We start from the raw sequence: 27544 nt of genomic DNA, 5'->3' as shown, positions 1-27544 counted from the left end.
GATTTTGTGGAGAGACAAGGAAAAGTTTTTATATTGTACACTGCATAGTAAGACATTTTAATACTAGACTCTTTTTCCTAGGTGGGAAGTCACCTTATCCCTCGTTTATTCCCTACCCTTCACTCCATGCCAACTGTCCAATATCTTTTATTGTCCCCAGCAATTTAGTATTGGCCCTTAGTTTGCATACATCTCTAAGTAAAACAAAACCCAGCAGTTAACCCAGCTCACCTTGCTTAGAAAGCAATCAAGCATCTAGCCATTGGGACCCCTTAGGGGTCTTACACCCTCTACCCAAAGTGGCTTATCAAAAACAGGATTCTGCATAGAGAAGAGTTCTCTCTGTGTCACATCCATATAAATGATATTTGCGTAGGAATGATAGTTGAAGTCTTGATAGTAGATGATATTGGTTCCTCTTAGCCCTCCCTTGCAAACACCATAAAAGGGAGTCAATGCTAGTACTGATAATGAAGAAAACTATAAAATCTTGTTAAAATGCCCCAAATAAGATCTGAACATTTGTCAGTTCTCCCAAAATTAAATGTAAATTTAGTCAAGTTCCAACTAGAATCCCAACTAGAGTTACCAAATGAAATGCAAGACAATTAAATTTAAATTTCATATAAACAACAAATAAGTATATACGATGTGAAATTTGAGATATACTAGAAAGATTTATTTTCTAAATCTGGCAGCCATAATTCCCAACAGAATTTTGTGGGGAAGTTGCTAAAATGATTCTAAAGTTTATGTGGGAAAATAAATGCTCTGCAATAGCCAAGGAAAGTGAAAAAAAAGCAAAATAGTCGGGGGAGACGTATTAGTTAGTGCTCTGGCAGTAACTTGCAGTATACCCAAGGCCTAACTCAAAAAGAGTTCGATGCCGGGATGATTTACAGAAATGTGAGAAGAATTAAGGAGGGAAGGCAAAGACCCCCATCATTAACAAAAGCAGGAAGCCTTTACAATTCCTGGTTCTGAAGAAGCAAGGAGACAACATGGTTTCATCAGAATAGAGGAGAACTGTGACAGGACTGAGGAGCTACCCAGCAGGAGCAGGCAACTGATGAAGTAAAGTTCTAGAAGGAAGGTCTGGAGTCTTCCCAGGGAGGGGGTTGGGGAAATGTCACTTGTAGAGCATAGGGAGGAAGAGAGGCCATCAAAGTCTGAGAAGTTTGGAAGAAGAGAGAAAAGAAGTCAGGGAATCTCTTCTAGCGCGGCTTCCTCTTGCCCACGGGAGCAGTATCTCCTGAGAAACTTCAGAGAACAGGCAAGAGGACTCCACTGAGGGCCCTTTGTTTCCTCCACAGGTAGAGAAGCCAGGGAAACTGTGCAGATCATCAACAAGGAGGAGGAGGGATTCAGTTTTGCTTTCCAGGACAACTCTCGGTATTCCGAAGGCTTCAGCAATAGCCTGACCGTATCCCCCATGGAAGGCTGGGTCCCACCACTATCCAGGTAAAAAGAAAGAGGAAATCCCCAGTACTGTTCTTTCCCATAATGGCAAGAGTCCCAGGCCTGCCAGCCAGGAGAATTAATTTCTCTTAGAGTCCCCCATTTCTAAAGTCTCTTCTAACTCTAAAGTTTAGGTATTAACAATTCCCATCTCTGTCCTACTTATTCCCTATTGCTTATTTTCCTGATGAATTGTGTAGCATTGAGAATTCTAATCCCGTTTGTCATATTTTCTCTTGTGTTTGTTTTCTTTTCTTTGCCATCTACTGTGTTTGTGAATCCACTGAGCAATGTCTCACCTTGTCTGGTAAATCAAACACTCATCATAATTTGGGGCTATAGTGCCTTTCCTCAGAGTGTATCTGCTAACCCATTGGACCCATATATTTTAGCAGGTTTTAGCAATTTGGCCCAGTAAGCTAACCTGGTTGTATTCCTCAACCAGGTTGCCTATTGATATTTTCTTCACACCTAAGCATGAAGGAGATGTGAACTTTAATTTGATCTGCAATGTGAAAAGGAAAGCCCATCCTCTCACTTTAAATGTCAAGGCTGAGGGCTACACTATGAATGTGGAGATCAAGTGCAAGGACAGGACTGGCTCAGTCACTCTCTTGACCCCCAACCAGACCAACATCATCAACTTTTATGAGGTAAGGGTGTAAAAGAGCCTCACTGTCTCTCGATTTCTATACTGGCTAGGGAAGGTGGTATGAGTGAATATTAATGGAGCTTTCTGTTTCAAATGCCAAGGAGACTAGAACAGGAACATGTCAGGAGCAACTCCGTCCAGATTGTGTATGGTTATGATGAGAAGGATTTTTTATTTTATTTTTCAGGGTGTGGAGAGATGAATGCTTACATTAAACATATGAAAAGGATGTCTGACAACCAAGAGAGTTCTAAGAATGAAACTATCATGTTACTTTTGAAATATGAGGGTCCCTCAATACTTAATCACTCTTGCTGGAATATCTAATTGCATTAAGCTAATGATGCTCAACTCTTGATATCCCCTGAGATCCTTATTTCCCAAAACATATTTTCCCCTGATATATTATGTCTTGGTGACCTACTGCTGCCATAACAAAAAATACCAAGAGTGGGTAACTTTAAAGAACATAGATTTATTTTCTCAAACCAGGGTCTCACCCATATTGAGTGTTCCTGTGAGTATCTCTCTTAGTTTCTGGTGTTTGCTGACAATCCTTAACGTTCCTTTGTTTGTAGACAGGTCCTCACATGGCATCTATCTTTCCCCTGTGTGTGTGTCTCTATGTCTAGTCTGCTCTTTTTAGAAGACATCACTTAGAAGTGATTAGGTTTAGGACCCATCCTACTCTGGTATGACCTAATTAACATACAAAAGAAAACTTCTGTTCCAAACAGGGTAACATTCATTGGTACAGGGGTTAGGATTTCAACAAAACTTTGAGGGGGAGAGGGGACACAATTTAATCCATAACATGTTACATAGCCTGATCACAGAGAATGGAACCATTGTTTGCAGTCGCTCAACATAATACTCTGTTCTCTGTCTCTCAGGTGGAGTTAAATGAATGTGTCCAGTGTGAATTCAGCTTTATCAACACTGGAAAATTCAACTTCAGCTTCCAGGCAGAGCTATCTGGTTCCAAAGCCCTGCTGCAGTACTTGGAATTCTCTCCTGTCGATGGCACTGTGGATGTGGGGCAGAGTGTACATGCCACCCTGTCTTTCCAGTCATTTAAGAAGTGTGTCTTGAAGGGCCTGGAACTCAGAATCAAGGTGAGACCATTTAACATTGTTCAAACACTGAAAGCACATAGAGCATCCTGTCTTGAGAGGTTAATTCTCCTGCATGCTCCCCGTCTTTTGTGCTCAGCCAGAAGTTCCTGGCAGATGGTCATATTGGAGACTGTCCCACTATCTCTAGTGCAAAGTTCTCATGCATGGTTGAGGTACCTGGTGAATACCTGGCCAGAACCATGTCCCATGGCCACCTCTAGCTGCAGTGAGGATGGAAAATCAAGCCTTTTCACCTAGGCATATTGGCAGCCATCAGAGTACTGTTAGTAAGGAACCCATGGGGAGTGGGTATTGGGTCATAACTAGCAGTGTCTGCCTCAATCCTCAGCCTTCAAGTTGAATCAGTGCTGCTAGAGGGAAGCCAGAGCCAAGGAAGGGTCTGACTGCAGAGTAACCCACCTTGCTTTCTTAAACAATACTTTGACCTACTCTCAGATTCTCTGAGGATGGAGCCCTGAGACTCATATTTTTTAAAGCACCCTACTGCGTCCCTCATTCGCCCAAGTACTTAGTGCACTTACCTCCCACTTGCCATAATCACACTGTCCCTGCCATCCCTCCCCACAGATCAGCCACGGCCCAACATTTACATGCAGCATCACAGGCTGTTCTGTGAGCCCAGCCGTTCATTTCTCCTTTACCAGCTACAACTTTGGGACCTGCTTCATTTACCAAGCAGGAATGCCGCCCTACAAACAAACCCTGGCTGTCACCAACAAGGAAGAAACGTCCATGAGGTAAGTAGGCTTCACAGAGCCTCCAGATGATCCTACAGCTCCTGGTGGCTCCATACAGGTGAAGTCCTGCCAAGGCAGAAAAAGGAAAATTGTAGGAAAGAGGTGGGCATGAATCTTAGGCCCCCTTTTCCCACCACTAATACTTGGAATGCCTTGAGCTACTCTGCTAAAAATCCTTTTCTTAAAGTGGGTAGGGCAATGCCGAATGACCTGACGAGAGGTTCGATGGCTCCCATTTGCTTTCCCTATGTGGAAACTGAGGTCCAGAGAGTAAAAAACTAAACTTCTCAGACCAGTGACCTCGCAGTAAATGGCAGATCTGTACTGAGCCCAAGCCTTCTCATTCAAACCCAACCTCTCTGCACTACCCCTGTGTGGAATGTTTTAGTCCAGGCTCTAGGCCCTATTCCAGACCTAATGAAACAGAATCTCTAAGGACTGGCCCAGAGACCTGTGTTCACTCAAAGCCCTTTAGATTAGTACCATGCAGTAGAACTTTATGCTGTGATGGAAATGTTCTACACCCGCACCATCCAATATGGTAGTCTGTAGCTACATGTGGTTGTGGAGTACTTTAAATGTGGCTAATGCAACTGAAGAACCAAGTTTTTTATTCTAATTAATTTCAATTTAAATATATATATATATGTCTCCTGGATAGCACAGCTCTAGGTTCAAATCCAGGCTCTTCCCTAGCTATGTAATCTTGGGAAAAATTTTTAAACTTCCCATGCCTCTGCCACCTTGTCTGATATGGGAGCTAATAATAGTACCTCCTGTACAAGACTATTATGAGGGTTAAATTCGTTCATCTAGAGAGAGTACTTAAAACAGTACCTGGGACATAGGAAATTTTCATTGTTGTTAACAGCTACTGTTGTCAGTATTACCATTATTCTGAATATTAAATTGCTACAAAAATATCAGGTAGTTTTTAAATACTGATTAAAAATCTTATCTACCTACACTCTTGTATGATTTAATTTAATCTAAGTCTTACTTTGTTTAAAGCACTGACTTCTATTAATTGATCTAGCTAGACTCCTTCTCTAAATACTTATAAGGAAGACAGGAGTCCTGGTAGCACAGTGATTAAGAGCTAGGCTACTAACCAAAAGGTTGGCAGTTCAACTCCACCACCTGCTCCTTAGAAACCCCATGGCGCAGTTCTCTGTCCTATAAGGTCACTATGAGTCTGAGTTGACTCGACAGCAATGGGTTGGGTTGGGTTGGGTTTTATACGGCAGATAAAGAGAGGTTGTAACGGAGAGGTCTATGTGCCTTTCTACCCACAGGTGGAGTGGGATGGACATGGTCTTTCAAGATCCCTTCTAGTTGAGTAACTAGTAATCATAATAATAATAGTTCACCATTATGGAGTGTTTCTTCTGTGCCCTATTTACTGACTGCTTTAGTCACTGTTCCGCTGCTATTCATAAGGTAGTCACTGTATCTAATGTAATCCTCACAACAACCCTGTGAGGTAGCTACCACCACCTCCATTTTACAGATGAGGAAACAGAGGCTGAGTAATTTGTCCAGAGTCACATAGCTAGTTAGTGGTAGAGCCTGGATCAGACTCCTGCCCGACTCCAGAACACACACTCCTCTCCACCATGCTTTGCTGCCTGATTACTTCTGGAAGCATTTCCTTCTTATGAGAGGGTACAAACCCACGAGCTGCATTATCAAGAAAGAGAGGATCAGTGGAGTGAAAGGAGCACAGGGCAAAGGATCATGAGATTTGAGTTTGAGACTTGGTCGGCCAGGATCTCAGGGTGTAATTTGGGATCATTTGACAGTGGCAAGGAGAGGGTGGATCATTTCTGAGGTCCCTTCCAGCTCTTAAATCCTAGGACTCCAGCAAACTGGGCAGCACGTCCACCAGTGCCCAGTCCTGGCAGAAAGGCAAGGGGAAGAAATCAGGTCCTTCAGGATCAGCCTGCTCAGAGCTCATACTTCTTCCTCTTGATTTTCTCCAGCATAGATTGTTTGTACACTAACACCACCTACCTCGAGGTGAACTTCCGAGTTGATGTGATAAAGCCAGGGAAGACACTGATGATTCCAATCACCTTCTATCCTCGAGAAAGTATCAGTTATCGAGAACTCATCCCCTTTGAAATAAATGGGCTTTCGCAACAGATCATTGAAATTAAAGGGAAAGGCACTGAAATGAAGGTAAGGGGCAGCTGGGTGGGGTGTTGGGAGTGGAGTCCTCAGGCTTGGTACCATCCTTCCTGCCTTTCCAGCCATCCTTGCCCACCTGAGCCCAGGCACACTTCTCCCCTCTGCACATTTACTCCCAGGCAGGTCTATTAGAGGCCAACCAGTCCCACGGAGGTGGTATCTGTAATAACACAAAGGGCAAGATATCAAATCAAACTCAGGTGAATCAGAGACCTTATCCAATGGCAGACTTCACTAGTTAATTCAAGAAATACAGGTAATCACAGGCACTGGAGAAATATTCTTTTCTTGGAGGAGTCAAAGGCTATCAAATGTAGCATCCCAAGAACATCCTTTAGTCCCGCGTTAGAACACATTTTATTTTGAGTAACGTATGCAGAGATATATGTTTCAGTTAAAGAATATCTTTTCTTTATACTCTTTTGAATAACTTTCTCCAGCCAGCAACAAATGCCGGGATTATATCTGATTAAGGTCATTCCTTCTATCCAGGAGCACCTGGTAGAGAGGAAGTGGGACATCCTGCTACTAATCCCTTTCTTCCCAGAGTCTGGTACATGCTCAAGGTGTCACATCTGGTGGGAGTATTTGCATTTTAATGGGGGGTTTTGGAAGATCCGAAAACCTTCCAAGATGCTCAGGAATAAATGGGACATTTCATCAACCAAGAGAAAATGGGAAAAGGGTATTCCTGGGAGCCTTTTCACAAGCCACAGGAGCAACTCTGGAGATGGTAGAGCACAGGGGTGTCTGGACCCAAGCCAGAGAAAGGATCTTTCCTGATAGCATTTTTTCATTCATTTGTTCATTCAGCTTTCACTGAGTGTTGGGTTCTTTGGGAGATCCGGTGGTGACTTAAATATGTGTTCACCAGCTCACAGGCTGGTGGGGGAGAAGCTGTTGGTTTTTTTAGAGCAAATGGAAACATGTAGGCTAGATTTAAAGATAGCTGGAAGGGAGGGGTACAGTTTAGTGACCTGTGGGAAGCTTTCATTGTGGGCCAGTGTCACCCTGAGGGCAAAGTGCGCCTTGACCTTGGTCTGATCTGGGCCAACATTTAGATCAGTGCCTTAGATAGTAAGGACTTGAGGTGTATCTAGTTCTCTCCACTTCTACTGCCACCATTCCAGTCCAAATCACTGTCATCGGCTCATGACTTTCTCTCATGTCCTCTTCCTGTCCATTCTCCACAGAGGAGCAAACCAGAGCACTCCCACAAAATACACATTTTTTTTTGAAAATAGAGTTATGTTTCATAACATACATCATTTATGCTAAAGTTAAGCTCACAGGTAATGGGTTTATTATTGTTATCTTTTTTTTTACTCTTTTAAAAATTTTTATTGTGCTTTAAGTGAAAGTTGACAAACCAAGTCAGTCTCTCATACAAAAATTTATATACACCTCCTAATCACTCTCCCCCTGACGAGACAGCACACTCCTTCTCTCCAGCATCTATTTCCGTGTCCATTCAGCCAGCTTCTGCTCCCCTCTGCCTTCTCATCTCTCTTCCAGACAGGAGCTGCCCACATAGTCTCATATGTCTACTTGAGCCAGGAAGCTCACACCTCACCAGTATCATTTCCTATCCTATAGTTCAGTTCAATCCCTGTCTGAAGAGTTGGCTTTGGGAATGGTTCCTGTCTTGGGCTAACAGAACGTCTGGACACCATGACCTCCAGGGTCCTTCCAGTCTCAGTCAGACTATTAAGTCTGGTCTTTTTATGAGAATTTGAGGTCTGTATCCCACTGCTGTCCTGCTCCATCAGGGGTTCTCTGTTGTGTTCCCTGTCAGGGCAGTCATCGGTTGTAGCCAGGCACCATCTAGTTCTTCTGGTCTCAGGCTGAGGTAGTCAGGTTTATGTGGCCCTTTCTGTCTGTTGGGCTCATAATTACCTTGTGTCTTTGGTGTTCTTCATTCTCCTTTGCTCCAGGGGAGTGGAGACCAATTGATGCATCTCAGATGGCCACTTGCTAGTGTTCAAGACCCCAGACGCCACTCTCCAAAGTGGGATGCAGAATGTTTTCTTAATAGATTTTGTTATGTCATTTGACCTAGATGTCCCCTGAAACCATGGTCCCCAAACCCTTGCCCCCACTACACTGGCCTTCGAAGCATTCAGTTTATTCAGGAAACTTCTTTGCTTTTGGTTTAGTCCAGTTGTGCTGACCGTTCCTGTGTTGTATGTTGTCTTTCCCTTGACCTAAAATAGTTCTTGTCTACTATCTAATTAGTGAATATCTCTCTCCCTCCCTCCCTCCCCACTCTTGTAACCATCAAAGAATATTTCTTTCTCTGTTCAAACTGTTTCTTGAGTTCTTATAATAGTGGTCTCATACAAAATTTGTTCTTTTGCAACTGACTAATTTCACTCAGCATAATGCCTTCCAGATTCCTCCATGTTATGAAATGTTTCATGGATTCATCATCAAAATACACATTTGATTGGATCACTCAGGCTTCACTGGCTTCCCATTTCTCCCAGAACAACGCCCAACCCTCCCACCCCGAATGGCCTACAAGACCTTTTGCAACTGGCCACCTCGCTCCTCTCCAAACTCATATTCTCCCGCCACAGGCCTTGACTGGTCCATTTCCTCCAACTCAGGGCCTTGCCACAGGCTGTTGCCCTCTCTAGAGTACTCCCCAACCACATGGCCACTCTGACCCTTAAACTAACTAGATCCAACCCTCCCTTTGGCAATCAGTGTAAGCACGGCTTCCTCAGGGAGGCCTCCCCTGACTCCCAAGTCTTCAGTCCTCTGTAATGTGCTCTGAAAATACCCTGGGCTTTTCCGTCATCTCTCTTAACCCAGTTGTAATTATTTAATTGTGTGTGATGAGTTGTCTAGACGACATTTTACACACAGAAATGCGCATCCAAAATGAAAAAGACAAACAGGCCTGACAAGCTACTTCTGAAAAACCTGCCTTTGTAAACCTTATGGAACACAGTTCTACTCTGATACACACAGGGTGGCCATGATTCAGAATCTACTCTACAATGAAAAAGGCAGACACCAAAAGAGGAGGAACCACCCTTGTCTCACCAGGATAGACACAGCATAATATTTATTTTTCTCATGAACTAACTAATCCTTTCCTGCTCTTTTTCTTGCCCCACAGATATTAGTCCTAGATCCAGCAAATAGGATTGTGAAGTTAGGAGCTGTTCTGCCAGGACAGGTTGTGAAAAAGACAGTTTCCATCATGAACAACAGTCTCACCCAGCTTACATTTAACCAGTCAGTCCTGTTCTCAATTCCAGAACTCCAGGAACCCAAGGTCAGTGGTTGGGCTCCCAGTGGCCTCTTCGTGCTTCCCAGTGATAAGGATGCGGGGTTAGCTGCTCAAACTCGTGGTGCATCTACAGTGTGCCAGACCATTCTAAGAGCTTTCCATGAGCTGTCTCTGTTAATCTTCACAAAGCTGTGTCGGGTTAGTGCTTTCATTATTCTCATTTTACATACAAGGAAACTGAGGCTTAGAAAGATCATATACTTCTAAAATGCAACAAAAGGAAGCAGAAAGAGAACTGGACAAGATGGGATTTCACTGACGATATATCCTCATTGTAGAAAATTTGAAAAATAGAGAAAATCATAAAGATAAAAGTAAAATTTGCCCTTAATCTCAAACCCAGAATAACCACTGTAACATTCTGGGCCTATTTTACCGGTATTTATCCCGTGCATTTTTTTTACAAAAGCAAAATTATGATGTCTGTATTGTTTTTGAAAACTGCTTTTGCAATCTAGCAATATTTCATTAACATTCTCCATGTCATTAAATGTCATATGTTCATTTACAGTTCCATTATGGAGATGGACCAATTTTCTATTTGTGGCCATTTCACATCTTTTTAATTTTTCGTGTTAAAACAGCATTGTAATATCCATGTATCTGAACCTTTGTGTGTATCCATGACTCTGCTCAAGACACATTCCTAGAAGTGGGCTTGTCGGGTCAAATGAAGACTATGTTTTCAATGCACATTGCCAGTCTGCCCCTGAAAGGTTGTCCCACTTTACACTCCCACCAGCAGTGAGAGAATCATCCTTGTCCACCTCCTCGAGTTCCCCGGATAGAGACACTGCAGTCCTAACAACCTGCTGCCCATCTTACAATCATCAGTATCTAGGTGGCCCTTTGACAGTACACTGGATGTGTTTCATTCCAAGGCAGAGAGGCTGTATCCATTCCTTCATTCATTTCGCTCTTGCATTTATTCAATAAATATGTGCTAGATGCTGGAAATATTAATGTGAATATGATGTAGAGATTGGCCTGGTGGAGTTCACAGTCTTTTGGAGTTACAGACACATAAGCAATCCTAGGACAGCATGAAAATGCATAGTCTGAGTGTGGATTGGGAGCAGGGCTACTCAGGGGAGGGATGAAACAGGTGTGGATCTGGGAGGAGGGCTCAAGGGGCCATGGAAGGCCTCACAGTAGAGAGAGGCCTGTACCGCGTTTTACAGGATAAAGAGGGGTCTCCCCGGCAGGCAGGTTGTGGAAGGGCATTCCTGCCAGGCAAAGGTGTGTAGGCTCCAAAGGGTCCAGTGCTGTTGGAAAACTCGATGTGGTTCAGTATGGCAGGAGCACTGTGGACCATCCGGGGATTTCAGGATACAGAAGAATTGCCTTTGAAAGTCCAGCCAAAGCCAGAAACTCAAGGGCCCATGTTGCCTACTTGGCTGTTCAGGGAAGGAGAGCAAACTTGTCACTTCCTTTTCCTCATTAATTCAAATAAAAGTCCTTGGCTCCAGTGGTCCAGGGCTCCTAACAGATTGGCCTTACCAGTGCTGCCTCTTTAGGTGATCATATTAAAGTTGCCAAATGGCCTGTCCTGGCACCATCACCTCGAGGGCAGCTCCAACATCGTTATGCTGGAGAAATCTCTAAGACCACTTTCCTATTTCAGCTTCTCAGCCCATTATCTCACTCCCTGCTGCCACTTTCCACTTGATTGTCAAAAACCTAAATGCTCAGAGAAATACCAAAAATCAGTGTATCCGAATATATTTATTGTGAGTAGATACATTTCAAATCAGGGACAGTGAAAGCAGGTTGTATAGGTTATTACTATGTTAATCTATCAGGAGATAACATCAAAGCAGGAGCAGGATTTCAGGGACCACTGGTTACAGAAACAGAATCACCAAAGACATACCATACATCCTAAAACACAGCCTCTAGTCAGCCCTTGGAGTTCCTGCTTCTGGAATCTGGCCACACATAGACAGTTTTCCAAGAGAACCCAAGGCCTAAGGCCAAATGATCTCCACTAAGCTGCTTACTAGGCTATCATTTGACCTGAAGTTAACTCCAGGGAACCAGTTCCTTCAAGGTACAAAAGGATACCTAAGGGCGATGGCCTGGGTGGGTCACCCCAATTCCATGAACCCAGAAATCTGGATTCCAGGAGAATCAAAATGATTTTTTCATGATGTTGACCACTCCACACTCTGAACCAAAGAGGGCTTAAGGATAAAGAAAATGTTGGCTTCCTTACAGTTTATTTTGATTTGATTTTTACCTGGACTAAGGAGAAAGAAAAGGCCATAGAAATTCAAGTAGTGGTTCTCAAACTTTAGAATTCTTGAGTCACCCAGGGTACTTTTGGAAATGCAAGTTCCCAGCTCTCCAAGGAGATTCTGATTTGGTTGGCTTGGGGCAGGGCCCAGGAAACTGCAAGCTCACGGAAGTCTAGTGCAGGTAGCCCAGGTACCAGGCTTTGAGAAACATTGGAGTGCTGAATGTTTTCTATTCCCAGTTACTATTTCTTCCCCAAGGGAGTTGGAAGGAAGAATGAGAAGTTCTCCTGTTATGAACAGGAGAGACATCTAGCTGCCCAAAATGGGTTGGAAAAGGAGTAGGAAAGGGAGTTAGCATTTATCAAGTTGCCTGTTATGTCCCACACATTTTATAGAGATGATCTCAGTCTTCACCACAGGTAAGTCTGTGGTACTATCCCTAGTGTACAGGTGAGGAAACAGAGGCTCAGAAAGCCTAAGTAACTTCCCCATGATTACACACCTGGTTACAGAGCAGGCATGGGATTTGACCCCAGGGCTATGGCAGCCCAGGAGCAAGGCCTCTGAGGCCTCCTTGCCCTCCACTTCCAAGCCTAGTTGTCTATCATTCTGTCCAGGTAGTCACCTTGACACCCTTCAACAACATCAGCCTGAAGCCCAAGGAAGTCATTAAGCTGGACGTGGTCTTTGCCCCGAAGAAACGTGTCCCTCCCTTCTCCGAGGAGGTATTCATGGAATGTATGGGGCTCCTGCGCCCACTATTCCTTCTCAGCGGCTGCTGCCAGGCCCTGGAGATCTCCCTGGACCAGGATCATCTTCCCTTTGGACCTGTCGTGTACCAGACGCAAGCCACGCGTCGCATCCTCATGTTGAACACGGGCGATGTGGGTGCCAGGTAGGAGATTGGTGCCCCACCCCTATGCTGGAACAGAGATGTCTGTCCCTGGATTTCACCTAGACTAAACACTTGTTTCGCAAGTGCAGCCATTTTTTATTTTTTCCCCCTCCTTCCATCTCTATGACCCCATTCCTAAAATGTAACAGTGGTGGCTTCACCAGGGGGTTGCTGTTGCCATGATTACTAAAATTAATGTGATAGAGAACATTTGTTTAGTGCCTGTCATATGCCAGGCACTGTTCTAACAAGACCTTTACATGGCTCACTCATTTAATCCCAACAGTAATTCTATGAGATTGATACTAATACTAATCCATTTTACACACAGTGTACACTGAGGTACAAAGAAATAATGGTTCCAAGATTATACATTTAGCAAGAATTTACTATATGCAGGTACAATGCTGAGCGTTTTTATATACACTATCCCATTTAATTATCACAGACCCCTCTAAGATAAATGCTGTATTGTCCCCGTTGCACAGATGAAGTTGAGGCTCAAAGAGATTAGGCGACTTGCCCAAGGTCACACAGCCATGAAGTGAAAAAGACAGGATTGGAACCCAGGTAGATCCCTGCAGTTCTCCTTTCCAGTTTCACTCGGGCATGCTGACACAGCCACACAGGCTGCACCCCACACGCCTCCAGGGGACACTCTTCACTCAGACCTCAGTGTGAATGGGCCCTGGAGGGGTGCAATGGGACAACCCTGGTGCTAGATGCACTGGCCTCACTGTCCACCTGTCTCCTGCTGGACCAAGTACCAGACCACAGAAGGAGGAAGACAAGGCCATCACAAAGAACACGCGCAACTGTCAGATGAAGGGATGTCCCCACCCTCCAGGAACTGTTCTCAGAGGCAGTGCAGGGAGTGCAACCATGTTCTCAGGAGAGCTTCAGTCTTAGGAGCCCAGCCACTTACTAGCTATGTGACCTTGGGTACATGTGTGTATGCATGTTCACATATGTGTTCTCCAGTGTGTCACTTATGGGATTTCACTATTCAGGGTGATAGGTAAGATACAGCCACTTCTCACCCATGATGCAGCTCTAAGAGCAAGCTGAATCAACTTATGCAGGAAGTGACCTTGGCCCATGTTCCCCACCTGCCTCTGCTTTGCCTGGCAGAATCATCTTCCTCCCAGGTCCCAGGACTCCAGGAAGGTTACTTTCCTAGCTCAGAGCTCAAGCAAAGTCTCTTGTTCTCAGTAGGACTGAGGACACCCTTGGGATAGTGATAAACTGCCTTCCTTGTCTTCTTTTGTCTTGGAAAAGGTTTAAATGGGATGCCAGAAAATTTGAGCCTCATTTCTCCATCAACCCAGAAGAAGGCTATATCACCGCGGGCATGGAGGTTTCTTTCGAAGTAACCTACCATCCCACAGAGGTGGGAAAGGAGAGTCTCTATAAAAACATGGTCTGCTTCATCCAGGGAGGCAATCCTCTGACTCTCACTCTGTCTGGAGTCTGTGTGGGACCACCTGCAGTAAAAGAGGTTAGTAACTGTCCAGGGACAGGCCAATAGCCAGAGTGAGCCCAGCAGGCCCTCTCATTCCTAGAACTCAGCCCGGCCTCCTAGAAACAAGTGGCTCTGTCTAATCAGTCTTCCATGCCTGGATCAAACTTTCAGGCCTGCTCCCTCCCACCACAGGGCCTTCGTACATGCTATTCCCTTTGCTGAACTATTCTTTCTCCCTTCTTCATTTAGTTATTTCCTATTCATTCTTCAGCTCTCAGCTTGAGTATTATGTTCTCAAGGAAGCCTATTGACTTCCCTGGCTAGATCAAATTCCATTACACACTCTATGAGTAAGGAGTTAACACCTTTCTCTTTCTCTATGGGGGAAAAATGACCTCTGCTTGGGTTAACCCTCTGCTAACCTTGTTCCTAGAAACCTAACAGTAGACTGTTAGCTTTGTTACTTGGCAGCATTGCTTCAGGTAAACCTGACACCTGATCTCCGTCTCTATAATTTCGTTATTTCAAGAACATTACATAAATGGAATCATACAGTGTGCTGTGAACATGTATGTACAAGTCTTTGTAAGGAAATATGCTTTCATTTCTCTTGGGTAGATGCCTAAGAGTACAATGTCTAGGTCATGTGATAGATCTATGTTTATGTTTTTCAAGAAACCGCCAAACTGTCTTCCAAAGTTGTTTGATTTTGCATTCCCATCAGCAATATCTGAGATTTCGAGTTGCTCCGCATCCTCACCAGCACTTAGTATGGTCAGTTTTTAAAATTTTAGCCACACTAATAGGTGTGTAGCGATACCTCACTATAGTTTTAGTTTACATTTTCCTAATGACTAATGATGTTAAGCATCTTTTCAGGTATTTATTTGCCATCTATGTATCTTCTGAAGTGTCTGTTAAAATCTTTTGCCTATTTTTAATTGGGGCTGTTTTTTTCTTATTACCAAATTTTAAGAGTTCTTTTTACATTTAGATCTTCAATCTAATTGAATTAATTTTTGTGAGTTCAAGGTATGAATCAAAATTTGTTTGTTTTTACGTATGGATATCCCATTATTCCAGCACAGATTATCTTTCTCCATTGAATTGCCTTTGAACCTTTGTAAAGAAATCAATTGACTCTGTATGTATGAATCTACTTTGGACCTCTGTTTTGTCCATCTGACTATTTTTACACCACCACCACACTGTCTGTATTGCTAAATCCAATGTTTGGTTCTCATTCCCCATCTTACTTAAACTGTCAATAGCTTTTGACATCCTGAATCAATCTCTCCTCCTGGAAGTCCCTCTATCGCTTGGCTTCCAGGGAACCACCCTCTCCTGGTTTTCCTCCTGCCTCACTGGCTACTCCTTCTCATCTCCTGATTTTTCTTAACATTGGTGTACACCAGCCAGGAATTAGTCCTTAGATTTCTTCTTTTTTCTAAATACGCTCACTTCCTGATGAAAGAATCTAGTTTCTTGTCCTGAAAAAATATCACTAGAGTGACAACTCCCAAGTCTACAGCCTCAACTTGAACCTTTCTCTTGAACTTGAGATTTATAAATTCCACCGCCCGCTTGATGTCTCCACTTAGTGTCTAATTGGTATCTCACACTTAACATGTCCAAACCAGAACTCCTGGTCTCTCCCCCAAATCTGCTCCTTCCACAGTTAACCTACCTTATTAAGTGACAACTCTGTCCTTGTAGTTGCTTAAGCTAAAAATGTTGAACTCATCCACAAATCTTCTTTTTTTTTAATAATTTTTATTGTGCTTTAAGTGAAAGTTTACAAATCAAGTCAGTCTCTCGCACAAAAACCCACATACACCTTGCTACACACTCCCAGTTACTCTGCCTCCACTCTCTCTTTTCGTGTCCATTTCGCCAGCTTCTAACCCCCTCCACCCTCTCATCTCCCCTCCAGGCAGGAGATGGCAACATAGTCTCAAGTATCCACCTGATCCAAGAAACTCACTCCTCACCAGCATCCCTCTCCAACCCATTGTCCAGTCCAATCCATGTCTGAAGACTTGGCTTCGGGAATGGTTCCTGTCCTGGGCCAACAGAAGGTCTGGGGACCATGACCACTGGGGTCCCTCCAGTCTCAGTCAGACCATTAAGTCTGGTCTTATGAGAATTTGGGGTCTGCATCTCACTGCTCTCCTGCTCCCTCAGGGCTTCTCTGTTGTGTTCCCTGTCAGAATAGTCATTGGTTATAGCCAGGCACCATCTAGCTCTTCTGGTCTCAGGATGATGTAGTCTCTGGTTCATGTGGCCCTTTCTGTCTCTTGGGCTCATAATAACCTTGTGTCCTTGGTGTTCTTCATTCTCCTTTGATCCAGGTGGGTTGAGACCAATTGATGCATCTTAGATGGCTGCTTGCTAGCGTTTAAGACCCCAGATGCAGGATGTTTTCTTAATAGATTTTATTATGCCAACTGACTTAGATGTCCCCTGAAACCATGGTCCCCAGACCCCTGCCCCTGCTATGCTGACCTTCGAAGCATTCAGTTTATTCAGGAAACTTCTTTGCTTTTGGCTTAGTACAGTTGTGCTGACCTCCCCTGTATTGTGTGCTGTCTTTCCCTTCACCTAAAGTAGTTCTTATCTACTAATTAGTGAATGCCCCTCTCCTACTCTCCCTCCCTCCCCCCCCACCTCGTAACCACAAAAGAGTATTTTCTTCTCAGTTTAAACTATTTCTCAAGTTCTTATAATAGTGGTCTTATACAATATTTGTCCTTTTGCAACTGACTAATTTCACTCAGCATAATGCCTTCCGGGTTCCTCCATGTTATGAAATGTTTTACAGATTCATTACTGTTCTTTATCGATGCATAGTATTCCATTGTGTGAATATACCATAATTTATCCATTCATCCATTAATGGGCACCTTGGTTGCTTCCATCTTTTTGCTATTGTAAACAGTGCTGCAATGAACATGGGTGTGCATATATCTGTTTGTGTAAAGGCTCTTATTTCTCTAGGATATATTCCAGGGAGTGGGATTGCTGGATCGAATGGTAGTTCTATTTCTAGCTTTTTAAGGGAGCGCCAAATCGATTTCCATAGTGGTTGTACCATTTTACATTCCCACCAGCAGTGTAGAAGTGTTCCAATCTCTCCACAGCCTCTCCAACATTTATTATTTTGTGTTTTTTGGATTAACGCCAGCCTTGTTGGAGTGGGATTAAATCTCATTGTAGTTTTGATCTGCATTTCTCTAATGGCTAAAGATGGTGAACATTTCCTCATGTATCTGTTAGCTACCTGAATGTCTTCTTTAGTGAAGTGTCTATTCATATCTTTTGCCCATTTTTTAATTGGGTTATTTGTCTTTTTGTAGTTGAGTTTTTGCAGTATCATGTAGATTTTAGAGATCAGGCGCTGATCAGAAATGTCATAGCTAAAAGCTTTTTCCCAGTCTGTAGGTAGTCTTTTCACTCTTCTGGTGAAGTCTTTGGATGAGGATAGGTGTTTGATTTTTAGGAGCTCCCAGTTATCTAGTTTTTCTTCTGCATTCTTAATAATGTTTTATATACTGTTTATGCCATGTATTAGGGCTCCTAATGTTGTCCCTATTTTTTCTTCCATGATCTTTATCTTTTTAGATTTTATATTTAGGTCTTTGATCCATTTTGAATTAGTTTTTGTGCATGGAGTGAGGTATAGGACTTGTTTCGTTTTTTTGCAGATGGATATCCAGTTATGCCAGCACCATTTGTTAAAAAGACTGTCTTTTCCCCATTTAACTGTTTTGGGGCCTTTGTCAAATAACAACTGCTCATATGTGAATGGATTTATGTCTGGATTCTCAATTCTGTTCCATTGGTCTATGTATCTGTTGTTGTACCAGTACCAGGCTGTATTGACTACTGTGGCGGTATAACAGGTTATAAAATCAGGTAAAGTAAGGCCTCCCACTTTGTTCTTCTTTTTCAGTAATGCTTTACTTATCCAGGGCCTCTTTCCCTTCCATATGAAGTTGGTGATTTGTTTTTCCATCTCATTAAAGAATGTAATTGGGATTTGGATCAGAATTGCATTAAATGTGTAAATCGCTTTTGGTAGAATAGACATTTTTTTAATGTTGAGTCTTCCTGTCCATGAGCAAGGTATGTTTTTCCCCTTATATAAGTCTCTTTTGGTTTCTTGCAGAAGTGTACTGTAGTTTTCCTTGTATAAGTCTTTTACATCTCTGGTTAAGATTTATTCCTAAGTATTTTATCTTCTTGGGGGCCACTGTAAATGGCATTGATTTGGTGATTTCCTCTTTGATACTCTTTTTGTTGGTGTAGAGGAATCCAGCTGATTTTTGTATGTTTATGTTGTATCCCGATACTCTGCTGAACTCTTCTATTAGTTTCAGCAGTTTTCTAGAGGATTCCTTAGGGTTTTCTGCATGTAAGATCATGTCATCTGCAAATAGAGATACTTTTACTTCTTCCTTGCCAATCTGGATGCCCTTTATTTCTTTATCTAGCCTAACTGCTCTGGTTAGGACCTCCAGCACAATGTTGAATAAGAGTGGTGATAAAGGGCATCCTTGTCTGGTTTCCGACCTCAGTGGGAATGCTTTCGGGCTCTCTCCATTTAGGGTGATGTTGGCTGTTGGCTTTGTATAAATGTCCTTTATTATGTTGAGGAATTTTCCTTCTATTCCTATTTTGCTGAGAGTTTTTATCATGAATGAGTGTTGAACTTTGTCAAATGCCTTTTCTGCATCAATTGATAAAATCATGTGATTCTTGTCTTTTGTTTTATTTATGTGGTGGATTACATTAATTGTTTTTCTAATGTTGAACCATCCCTGCATACCTGGTATGAATCCCACTTGGTCATGGTGAATTATTTTTTGGATATGTTGTTGAATTCTATTGGCTAGAATTTTGTTAAGGATTTTTGCATCTACATTCATGAGGGATATAGGTCTATAATTTTCTTTTCTTGTGGTGTCTTTACCTGTTTTTGGTATCAGGGATATGGTAGCTTCATAGAATGAATTTGGTAGTATTCCGTCCTTTTCTATGCTCTGAAATACCTTTAGTAGTAGTGGTGTTAACTCTTCTCTGAAAGTTTGGTAGAACTCTGCAGTGAAGCCATCCGGACCAGGGCTTTTTTTGTTGGGAGTTTTTTGATTACCTTTTCAATCTCTTCTTTTGTTGTGGGTCTATTTAGTTGTTCTACCTCTGTTTGTGTTAGTTTAGGTAGGTAGTTTGTTTCTAGGAATTCATCCATTTCTTCTAGGTTTTCAAATTTGTTTGAGTACAGTTTTTCATAGTAATCTGGGCCTGTTGTAATATCACCCATCTCATTTCTTATTCAGGTAATTTGCTTCCTCTCCTGTTTTTCTTTTGTCAGTTTGGCCAGTGGTTTATCAATTTTGTTGATTTTTTTCAAAAAACCAGCTTTCGGTCTTGTTAATTCTTTCAATTGTTTTTCTGTTTTCTATTTCATTTAGTTCAGCTCTAATTTTTATTATTTGTTTTTTTCTGGTGCCTGTGGGTTTCTTTTGTTGCTCTCTTTCTATTTGTTCAAATTGTAGGGATAATTCTTTGATTTTGGCCCTCAAATCTTCTTTAACTTACACCCAAGACTCAATACATCAGTAAATCCTATTGGCTCTTCAAAATACAACTGGAATCTACTCACTTCCCACCATTTCCACTGCTACCGGTGCTGGTCCATGCCAGCCCAGGCCAGTCCACAATGTCTCTGACCTGGCCTATTGTGAGCGTCTCCTCACTGGTCTCTCTTTATCTGTTCCCACGTGTCTACTGCCCTCAGCACAGCATCCAGATCAAATCCTGACTCTTCTCTACTCAAAACTCCCTAAGCCCTATTTCAGTAGAAGGAAAAACAAACTCCTTACCATGACCCACAAGACCCTACATACTCTCATTCCCTGTTGTTTATCTCCCCCACACTCACTTAATACCTGTCACACTGGCTCCTTGCCGTTTCTCAAATATCAGGATTTTTCCAGTGGTTGTTTCCTCTGCTTGGGATGATCTTCCCCCAGGCATTTCATGACTTCATCCTTCTAGGTCTTTAATCAAATACGTCTTCTCAGTGAGCATCACACTATTTAAGATTGTATACCATTCCCTAATCTGGCATTCCCTGTAGCCCTCCCTGCTTGTTTTTTCTCCGTAGTATTTATTCCTATCCTATATATTCTATATTATACTTATTTATCTATTGTCTGACTCACCCCTGCTAGACTATAAGCTCTTTGAGAGTAAGAATTGTTATTTTGTTCACTGTTGTTTATCTACCACTGAGAACACTGTTTGGCACATAGAAAATGCCCAATAGATATTTGTTGAATGAGTGAAAGGAAAAGAAAATTATCAAGTAAAACTCCTGATGGGAAGCTTTGCTAACACCAGTCCTCCTCAGCCCCTTCTCTGCATCTCTGGCCCCTGAAGGGAGACCAGGGAGAACTGCATGGAAGGTAAGGTGCCCGCTTGCTTCCAGGTGGTGAACTTCACATGTCAGGTGCGCTCCAAGCACACGCAGACCATCCTGCTTTCCAATCGCACCAACCAGACCTGGAATCTCCACCCCATCTTTGAGGGTGAGCACTGGGAGGGGCCCGAGTTCATCACCCTGGAGGCCCATCAGCAGAACAAGCCCTATGAGATCACCTACAAGCCACGCACAATGAATGTAGAAAATCGTAAGCATCAGGTAGGTCAAGGACTCCCCATGGGTTCCTGGCATAGTTGAAGGGCAGCAGTTTTGCAAGAATGACTAGGAGATAAAGTCTGAGCTCAAAGAATGTTAGAATCAGGAGGGAGCCTGCAGATCACAGTGGAACAGTGGGGAAGCAGTGCAGTGAGGAACCATACAGATTACCAAGTCAAAAGCTCCCATTTCCGTCCATATGTTTTCACATAGGGGGGATTCTTTTGGAGCCAGGGCTCTGTTCTGAAATGGAGTCCTGCACCAAGTACCAAGCAATTTGTAGTTAGCTTAATTGCACAAATAACATTATGGCAACTGTAATAAAAATCCAAAAAGAAAAGGAACTTACAAAAAAATGAACCTTTCTATTTCTTTTTTCACTCTCAGTCCTTATACAGATGCAGCCATAGCTGTCATCGTAGCATAGCCAATTTTGCATTCTGTTTTATTTTCACTTTACATTATATCACGAGCATTTTTCTTCCTAATCATATGTCTTTATGGTAACAATTTTTAATGGCTGCTTAATATCGTATCAAGTGAGAGCGTCACAATTTATCTAACATCTCCCTATTGCTGAATGTTTAATTTACCTCTAGATTGTCATCAGTGTCATAAGTGGTTCTACAGTAAATATACACATGCATGTATCTTTTTCCTTTGGAGGGATTTTTCTTCAATAAGTTCCCTGGAGTGCGATTCCTGGTCCAAAAAAATATGCGCATTTTTATGACCCTTGAAATATGTTGCAAGCTGCTTTTCAAAAGTGATCCACTAATCCTGTGTCACCACCATGCTGATAGAATCTAATAAAGGGCCCTCTGTGCCATTCTCATCACATTTCTTCTTCCCCTTAGGGAACCCTCTTCTTCCCCCTTCCAGATGGCACTGGCTGGCTATATTCTCTGCATGGGACTTCCGAGCTCCCCAAAGCTGTAGCCAATATCTACCGTGAAGTGCCATGTAAGACACCCTACACAGAGCTCCTGCCGATCACCAACTGGCTGAACAAGCCCCAGAGGTGAGTGAGTAAGGGAAAGGATAGGGAGCAGGGGACAGGGAATGGAGGGAGGATTTCCACTGTCTGGCCTGGCCCCTTCCCTTGTCAGGACCTCTAGAGGGCTTTGCGGAGGTCAGGGGGATTCAATGAGTCAGAGATGTAGTTCCCTGGTGTGGCCAGACATAGCCTGAACTCTAAGCCTCCAGAGAGTTTTTGTTCAGTGCAGTCTGTGTGTTAACTGATTAGTTATAACTTCCCTGGAGCAATGCTTGGCACAAAATACATGCTCAATAAATGTTAGCTCTTAGTATTATTATCATAAATAACAATAATCATCATTGTTATTATTGAGTGCTCTGTCTTATCATCTCAGCTGCCAGCTAGAGAAAGCTGTCCCTTGTACTTACAGCGGGAGGAGAGTAGAATGTGAGAACTGGTGGAACTTAAGGCCAACCAGCCTAGTCCCCTTCTTTTACAGAGGAGGAACTAAAGGCTGGGAGAAGAGATGTAACTTGCCAAACACCACCTGCTTAGCATAATGGATGAAGGTCCAGATCTGAGTGTGAATCCCAGTTCTGCCGGTTACTAGTCATGTTACCTCAGCACATTGTCTTGCTTTTCTTGGCCTCTATTTCCTCATCAGTAAAACAGGGATAGTAGTGATGTATTTCCTGTAGACACTAGAAGAATGAAATGCCTGTAACACATGCAAAGCACATAACTGGTGGTTAAGAAATAATAGTTATTGTTATGGTTGGTGACCAACTGAAGACTAGAACCCTGGACCCACACACTTCTCATAAAATGAAGGGTAAAGAGCACTTTTCCATCTCTTCTTTGGGCAAATGGTCTCATTTTCTGTACCCTCTTTTCATGTGCTCCTGTGTTCTCCAGATTCCGAGTCATTGTGGAAATGACGAAACCAGAGAAGACGGACTTAAGCATCACCCTAAAGGGGCTTGATTACATTGATGTGCTGTCTGCTTCAAAGAAGGACTACAAGTTGAACTTCTTTTCTTACAAGGAGGGACTGTATGCTGCAAAGGTACCACATGTCAAAGACACTGCCTACACTGGAGCCCTGCAGGTTTGACCCTGAATCTGGTGTTAGGGAGTTCAGCCTTTGCTGAGCAACTTCAGACATCTTGTCCTGTTGGGCTGACCAGTCAGACTGACCTGGCCCTATGCCCCTGGCAAGAGTATGCAGAGCTCTCAGATTCTTTAAGATGAGCCCAGCTTGCAGGGCCAGCCACCCATCATCTAAGCCTTTGACAAGCCTTCAGTGCAGCAGAATCATGAAAACCCTTAGGCATTGGGGTCTTAAAAGCTTGCAAGTGGCCATTCAAGGCCCAACAATTGGTCTGTATCCACCTGGAGCAACAGAGGAAGAAGGAGAGCCAGGAATAGGAGGAGGATATGGAATGTGTGGCTAATTGCCTCCATAAACAACTGCCTCCTTTGTCATGAGACCAGAAGACCTGGCTACCATTTTGATCAAAGATTCCATAGAAGAATCCTGATTAAAACAGGGAAAATGCAGAAGGGAATTCCAAATTTTCATGGACTCCAGACATCCTGGAGCCAGGAAGTTTGGAAGAACCCCTGAAACTATTGCCCTGAGGTAATCTTTGAACCTTAAGCCAAAAATATCCCCTGAAGTCTTCTTAAAACCAAACAATAGTTTAGCTTAACTAGTAAAAATGTCTGCCTTGAGCGTTATGCTCTTCTAAGAACTATCCATATGGGATCAAATCCACAACAGCAACTCAAAAGATTGGGGTGGGTAGGTAGAGAGTTTATATTAATGGGGGAGGAACAACTCAGAAAAAGAGGGTGAGAATGGTTACACAACTCGAAGAATATAATCAGTGTCACTAAAAGGTACATATAGAAACTGTTGAATTGCTGTATGTTTTGCTATGTATATTCTCAACAACAAAATAAATAAAATTATTAAAAAAAAAAAGAAACGAAAAGAAAACCCTTAGACATTAGTTAACCCTGGACTAGCAAACACCAGACCACAACATAGGATCCCATTTTCTGAGCACTTACACGGTGTCAGCCATCATGCTGAGCACTTGAGACACACAGCTAGTAATGTCCGAGGAGGATTCAAACTCAGAGCCATGTACTTGGAGATAACCCAGGGTCTTTCATACAAGTCTTCTACTGGCAGCGGCAAGAGCTGTTTTTCCTAATTCATTCATTCATTCAACAAATATTTATTGAGCATATGCCATGCACTACACTAAGTTTGGGTAACACAGGAGTAACCAGAAATAGGCATAATCTCTGTTCTCATGGAACACACAGTCTACTGGGGGGAGAATGACGTTAATCCAATACTGCACTATAAACATATAATTACTAAACGAGGTGAAAGAAAAGAGACTATATGGATCTGTAGTTCAGAGGAGAGGTCAGGGTTGAAGATAATATTTGAATTATTCCTCTATAGATGGCATTTGAAGCTATAGTGGAAGATGAGTCACCTAGGGGAAGATCATAAAATGAGGGGAAAAAAAATATCTAGGAACACACCTTCCCTCTTCCCCTCAGGAGGGGAACTTGCAAACTCCACCCAGCAGTCTGTGATCTCCTCCTCCACAATCTTAAGATAGCCCACTCAGATCAGATCACCATTCCCAGACAGGAGAACAGACGATCTTAAAATCAAGGAATAACCAAATATCTGAAGGGAAAAAAAACATAAAATAGAAACACCAACTCAACAAGTGAGAACCTCTGAGAGAAAAGTTATTAAAGCAAACAGAAAAAGGCCTTAAATGAGTATTTTTAATATACTCAAAGGAATAAAGGAAAGTAGTCATATCCATGAACTAAGAACAGGATATGTGAACACAGAATCAATTAGGAACCCTAGAAATGAAAACTGGAACACTTGTAGTAGAAACCCATATAGGAATGCTGACTAGTGTAATGGACTATGGAGAAGGGCATACTAGTACATTAGGAGACGGAGCTGAGTAGTATCCCCAGACTTTCACACATGAGAATAAAGAAATGTAAAGATTGAAAAAAAACAGCAAGTGATATCATGTATGTAGAGAAATTGAAACCCTTGTATTTTGCTCCTGGGAACGAAAAGTAGTGTAGCCACTGTGGAAAATAATTTGGCAGTTACTCAAAAAGTTAGCCATACAAGCATGAAATTACCATATGACCCAGGCCACACTAACAGGTGGAAGTGTCACCTGTAAATGTGCAGAGGACAATAGCTAACCTGTCTGCTCTTGCCTGATTCCTCCCCTCTCCCCGCGAATTCAGGTGATCTTCCGAAATGAAATGACCAACGAGTTCTTATACTACACAGTGAGTTTTAGGGTCATCCCTTCAGGCATCATCAAAACCATCGAGATGGTGAGCGTGGTCCGGCAGAGTACATCGGCCTCCATCAAGCTGGAGAACCCCCTGCCCTACTCAGTGACCTTCTCCACAGAATGCAGGGTGCCTGAAATCAGCCTGCCCTCCCAATTTGCGGTGCCAGCCAACTGCGAGGTACGACACTGGCTTCCAGGGTCCCCTGTATCTGTGACAGGGATTTCTCTCCATGGGACCTCTGGATCCACGTTCTGCATCCTCTGAGGTTGGGCCAGCCCTGGTGGTGGTCAGGATGGCAGGGGACCATCACACGCATGTCCTCCTCTTTCCTCTTCCACCAAAGTCCTCACATGAACTAGGGGGACATAAGAGGGTTCAGCCAGGGAAATGGATTTCTCTATTATGAACCTGGTTTTCTATTATTTGCTTGTGTGACATAATCAAACTAAAAATACTTCGTTTTTGCTAATTATAAAAGTAGCTGTCTTCGTCGTCTAGTGTTGCTACAACAGAAATGCCACAAGTGGATGGCTTTAACAAAGAAAAGTTTATTCTCTCACAGTCCAGTAGGCTAGAAGTCCAAATTTAGGGCACCAGCTCCAGGGGAAGGCTTTCTCTCTGACACTTCTGGAGAAGAGTCCTTGTGATGCATCAGTCTTCACTTGGTCTGGGAGCACCTCAATGCAGGAACCTCAGGGCCAGAGGATGCGCTGTGCTCCTGGCACTGCTTTCTTTGCAGTATGAAGTCCCCGTGTCTCTCTGCTCACTTCTCTCTTTTATATCTCAAAAGAGATTGGTTTAACACACTATCTAATCACATAGATTTCATCAGTATAACTGCCGCTTATCTATTAACATCATAGTGATAGGATTTATAATACATAGGGAAATCACATCAGATGACAGAATGGTAGACAGTCATATAATACTGGGAATCATGACCTAGCCAAGTTAACAAATATTTTGGGGGGACACAATTCAGTCCACTACAGTAGCACAGAATATGTTGTGAAAAGAAAAGCAAGATACATAATAATGTGTCAAGTGTACACCACACACACATGTATATATGCTTATTTATGCACAGTTTCAGGAAGGGTACACAAGAAGCCTTTGACAGTGGCTCGGGGGACATGGCATGGAATTTCAGGCTGTTGGGAGATGAATTCTCTTTTTATTCTTTTTATCAATTTATCGTTCAAAACTGTCACTCGCTAGAGTAGTAATTCCATCAAAATCTCTCTTCTATTTCCCCAACTCAGCCCAGCTGACTGGTTCCCCTTACTCCCACTCTAGCTTTTCCTTCACCTTCACAATCTAGATTCCATTTTCTTCTTCAGAGGCAGTCTCCATGCCCTTTATTTTATTCTTTATTTTTCATTGTGAACTATATAAAATCTATACAGGAAAGTAGAAATAATATGTATGTAAAAAAAAAGAAAGTACATATATATTAAAACATGTATATTTTAAACAAATAATTATGAAATATAAGATTCCCATCACCCCAGGAACCCGTCAGTCGTGTGCTCCTCCCCAATCACAGCACCCTCCCTCCCTCACCCCTAAAAATTACCGTTGTATCTCCTGATAATCATCTCTTGCTTTCAAATATAGTTTAGATTTACCTGTTTGAACTTTCTGTGAAAGAAACCATAATGTATGCATTCTTTAAAATTGGATTTCTTTTACTCAGTAGTACGATTATGAGAGCCATCCACTTTGTTGCACATAGCTGAGGCTCATTCATCTTCACTGCTAATATTCTGTCAATGTGGCAATTGCTTGGTTTCTCTAATATTAAACCAACTTTGCATTCATGGAATAAACCCAACTTAAAAACCAAAAAACCCACTGCTGTTGAGTCGATTCCGACTCATAGTGACCCTGTAGGATAGAGTAGAACTGCCCCATAGAGTTTCCAAGGAGCACCTGGCGGATTTGAACTGCCGACCTCTTGGTTAGCAGCCGTAGCACTTAACCACTACGCCACCGGGGTTTCCGAACTCAGCTTAGTCATGTTTTATTCTCTTATTTTACACATTGCTAGATTCGGTATGGTAACATTTTTATCAGGAGTTTTGCATCTATGTTCACGGAGAAGAACGGGATCCAGTATTTCTTTCTTCCATTATCCTTGTTGGATTTTTAGTATCAGTGTTACATTAGTTGAGGTGGGCTCCCTCTTTTTCTTTCCTCCGGAAGAACTCGTGGAAGACTAGAATTCTTTCAACCTTGATGGTCTGGTTGAACCTGCAAGTAAAGTTTTATGATCCTGGAATTTTATTAAGGGCTGATTTCTGACTATTGATTCGATTTCTTTAATAGTTCAGGACTATGTAGGTTTTCTATACCTTCTTGTGCTTGTTTTTGTAAGTTATATTTGCTTATACATTTGTCCATTTAATCTAAATTTTTATAGTATATTCTT

At 42.6% G+C, this 27544-nt stretch overlaps 1 protein-coding gene across 1 annotated transcript in view; it reads left to right on the top strand.

Moving 5' to 3' along the window:
- HYDIN (HYDIN axonemal central pair apparatus protein) overlaps positions 1-27544 on the top strand; it is a 402907-nt gene that overhangs the window by 372395 nt on the left and 2968 nt on the right. The window contains exons 72-83 of the mRNA XM_064273799.1: positions 1314-1461; positions 1904-2111; positions 3004-3225; positions 3814-3983; positions 5966-6164; positions 9301-9463; positions 12333-12606; positions 13885-14104; positions 20559-20771; positions 21626-21789; positions 22663-22813; positions 25060-25290. Of these exons, the coding sequence (XP_064129869.1) occupies positions 1314-1461; positions 1904-2111; positions 3004-3225; positions 3814-3983; positions 5966-6164; positions 9301-9463; positions 12333-12606; positions 13885-14104; positions 20559-20771; positions 21626-21789; positions 22663-22813; positions 25060-25290 (2363 nt within the window). The remainder of the gene's footprint in view (positions 1-1313; positions 1462-1903; positions 2112-3003; positions 3226-3813; positions 3984-5965; positions 6165-9300; positions 9464-12332; positions 12607-13884; positions 14105-20558; positions 20772-21625; positions 21790-22662; positions 22814-25059; positions 25291-27544) is intronic.

This window comes from Loxodonta africana, chromosome 21, assembly GCF_030014295.1.
Source record: "Loxodonta africana isolate mLoxAfr1 chromosome 21, mLoxAfr1.hap2, whole genome shotgun sequence".
Classification (NCBI taxonomy): Eukaryota; Metazoa; Chordata; class Mammalia; order Proboscidea; family Elephantidae; genus Loxodonta; species Loxodonta africana.
This window is presented reverse-complemented; position numbering and strand designations above follow the sequence as displayed.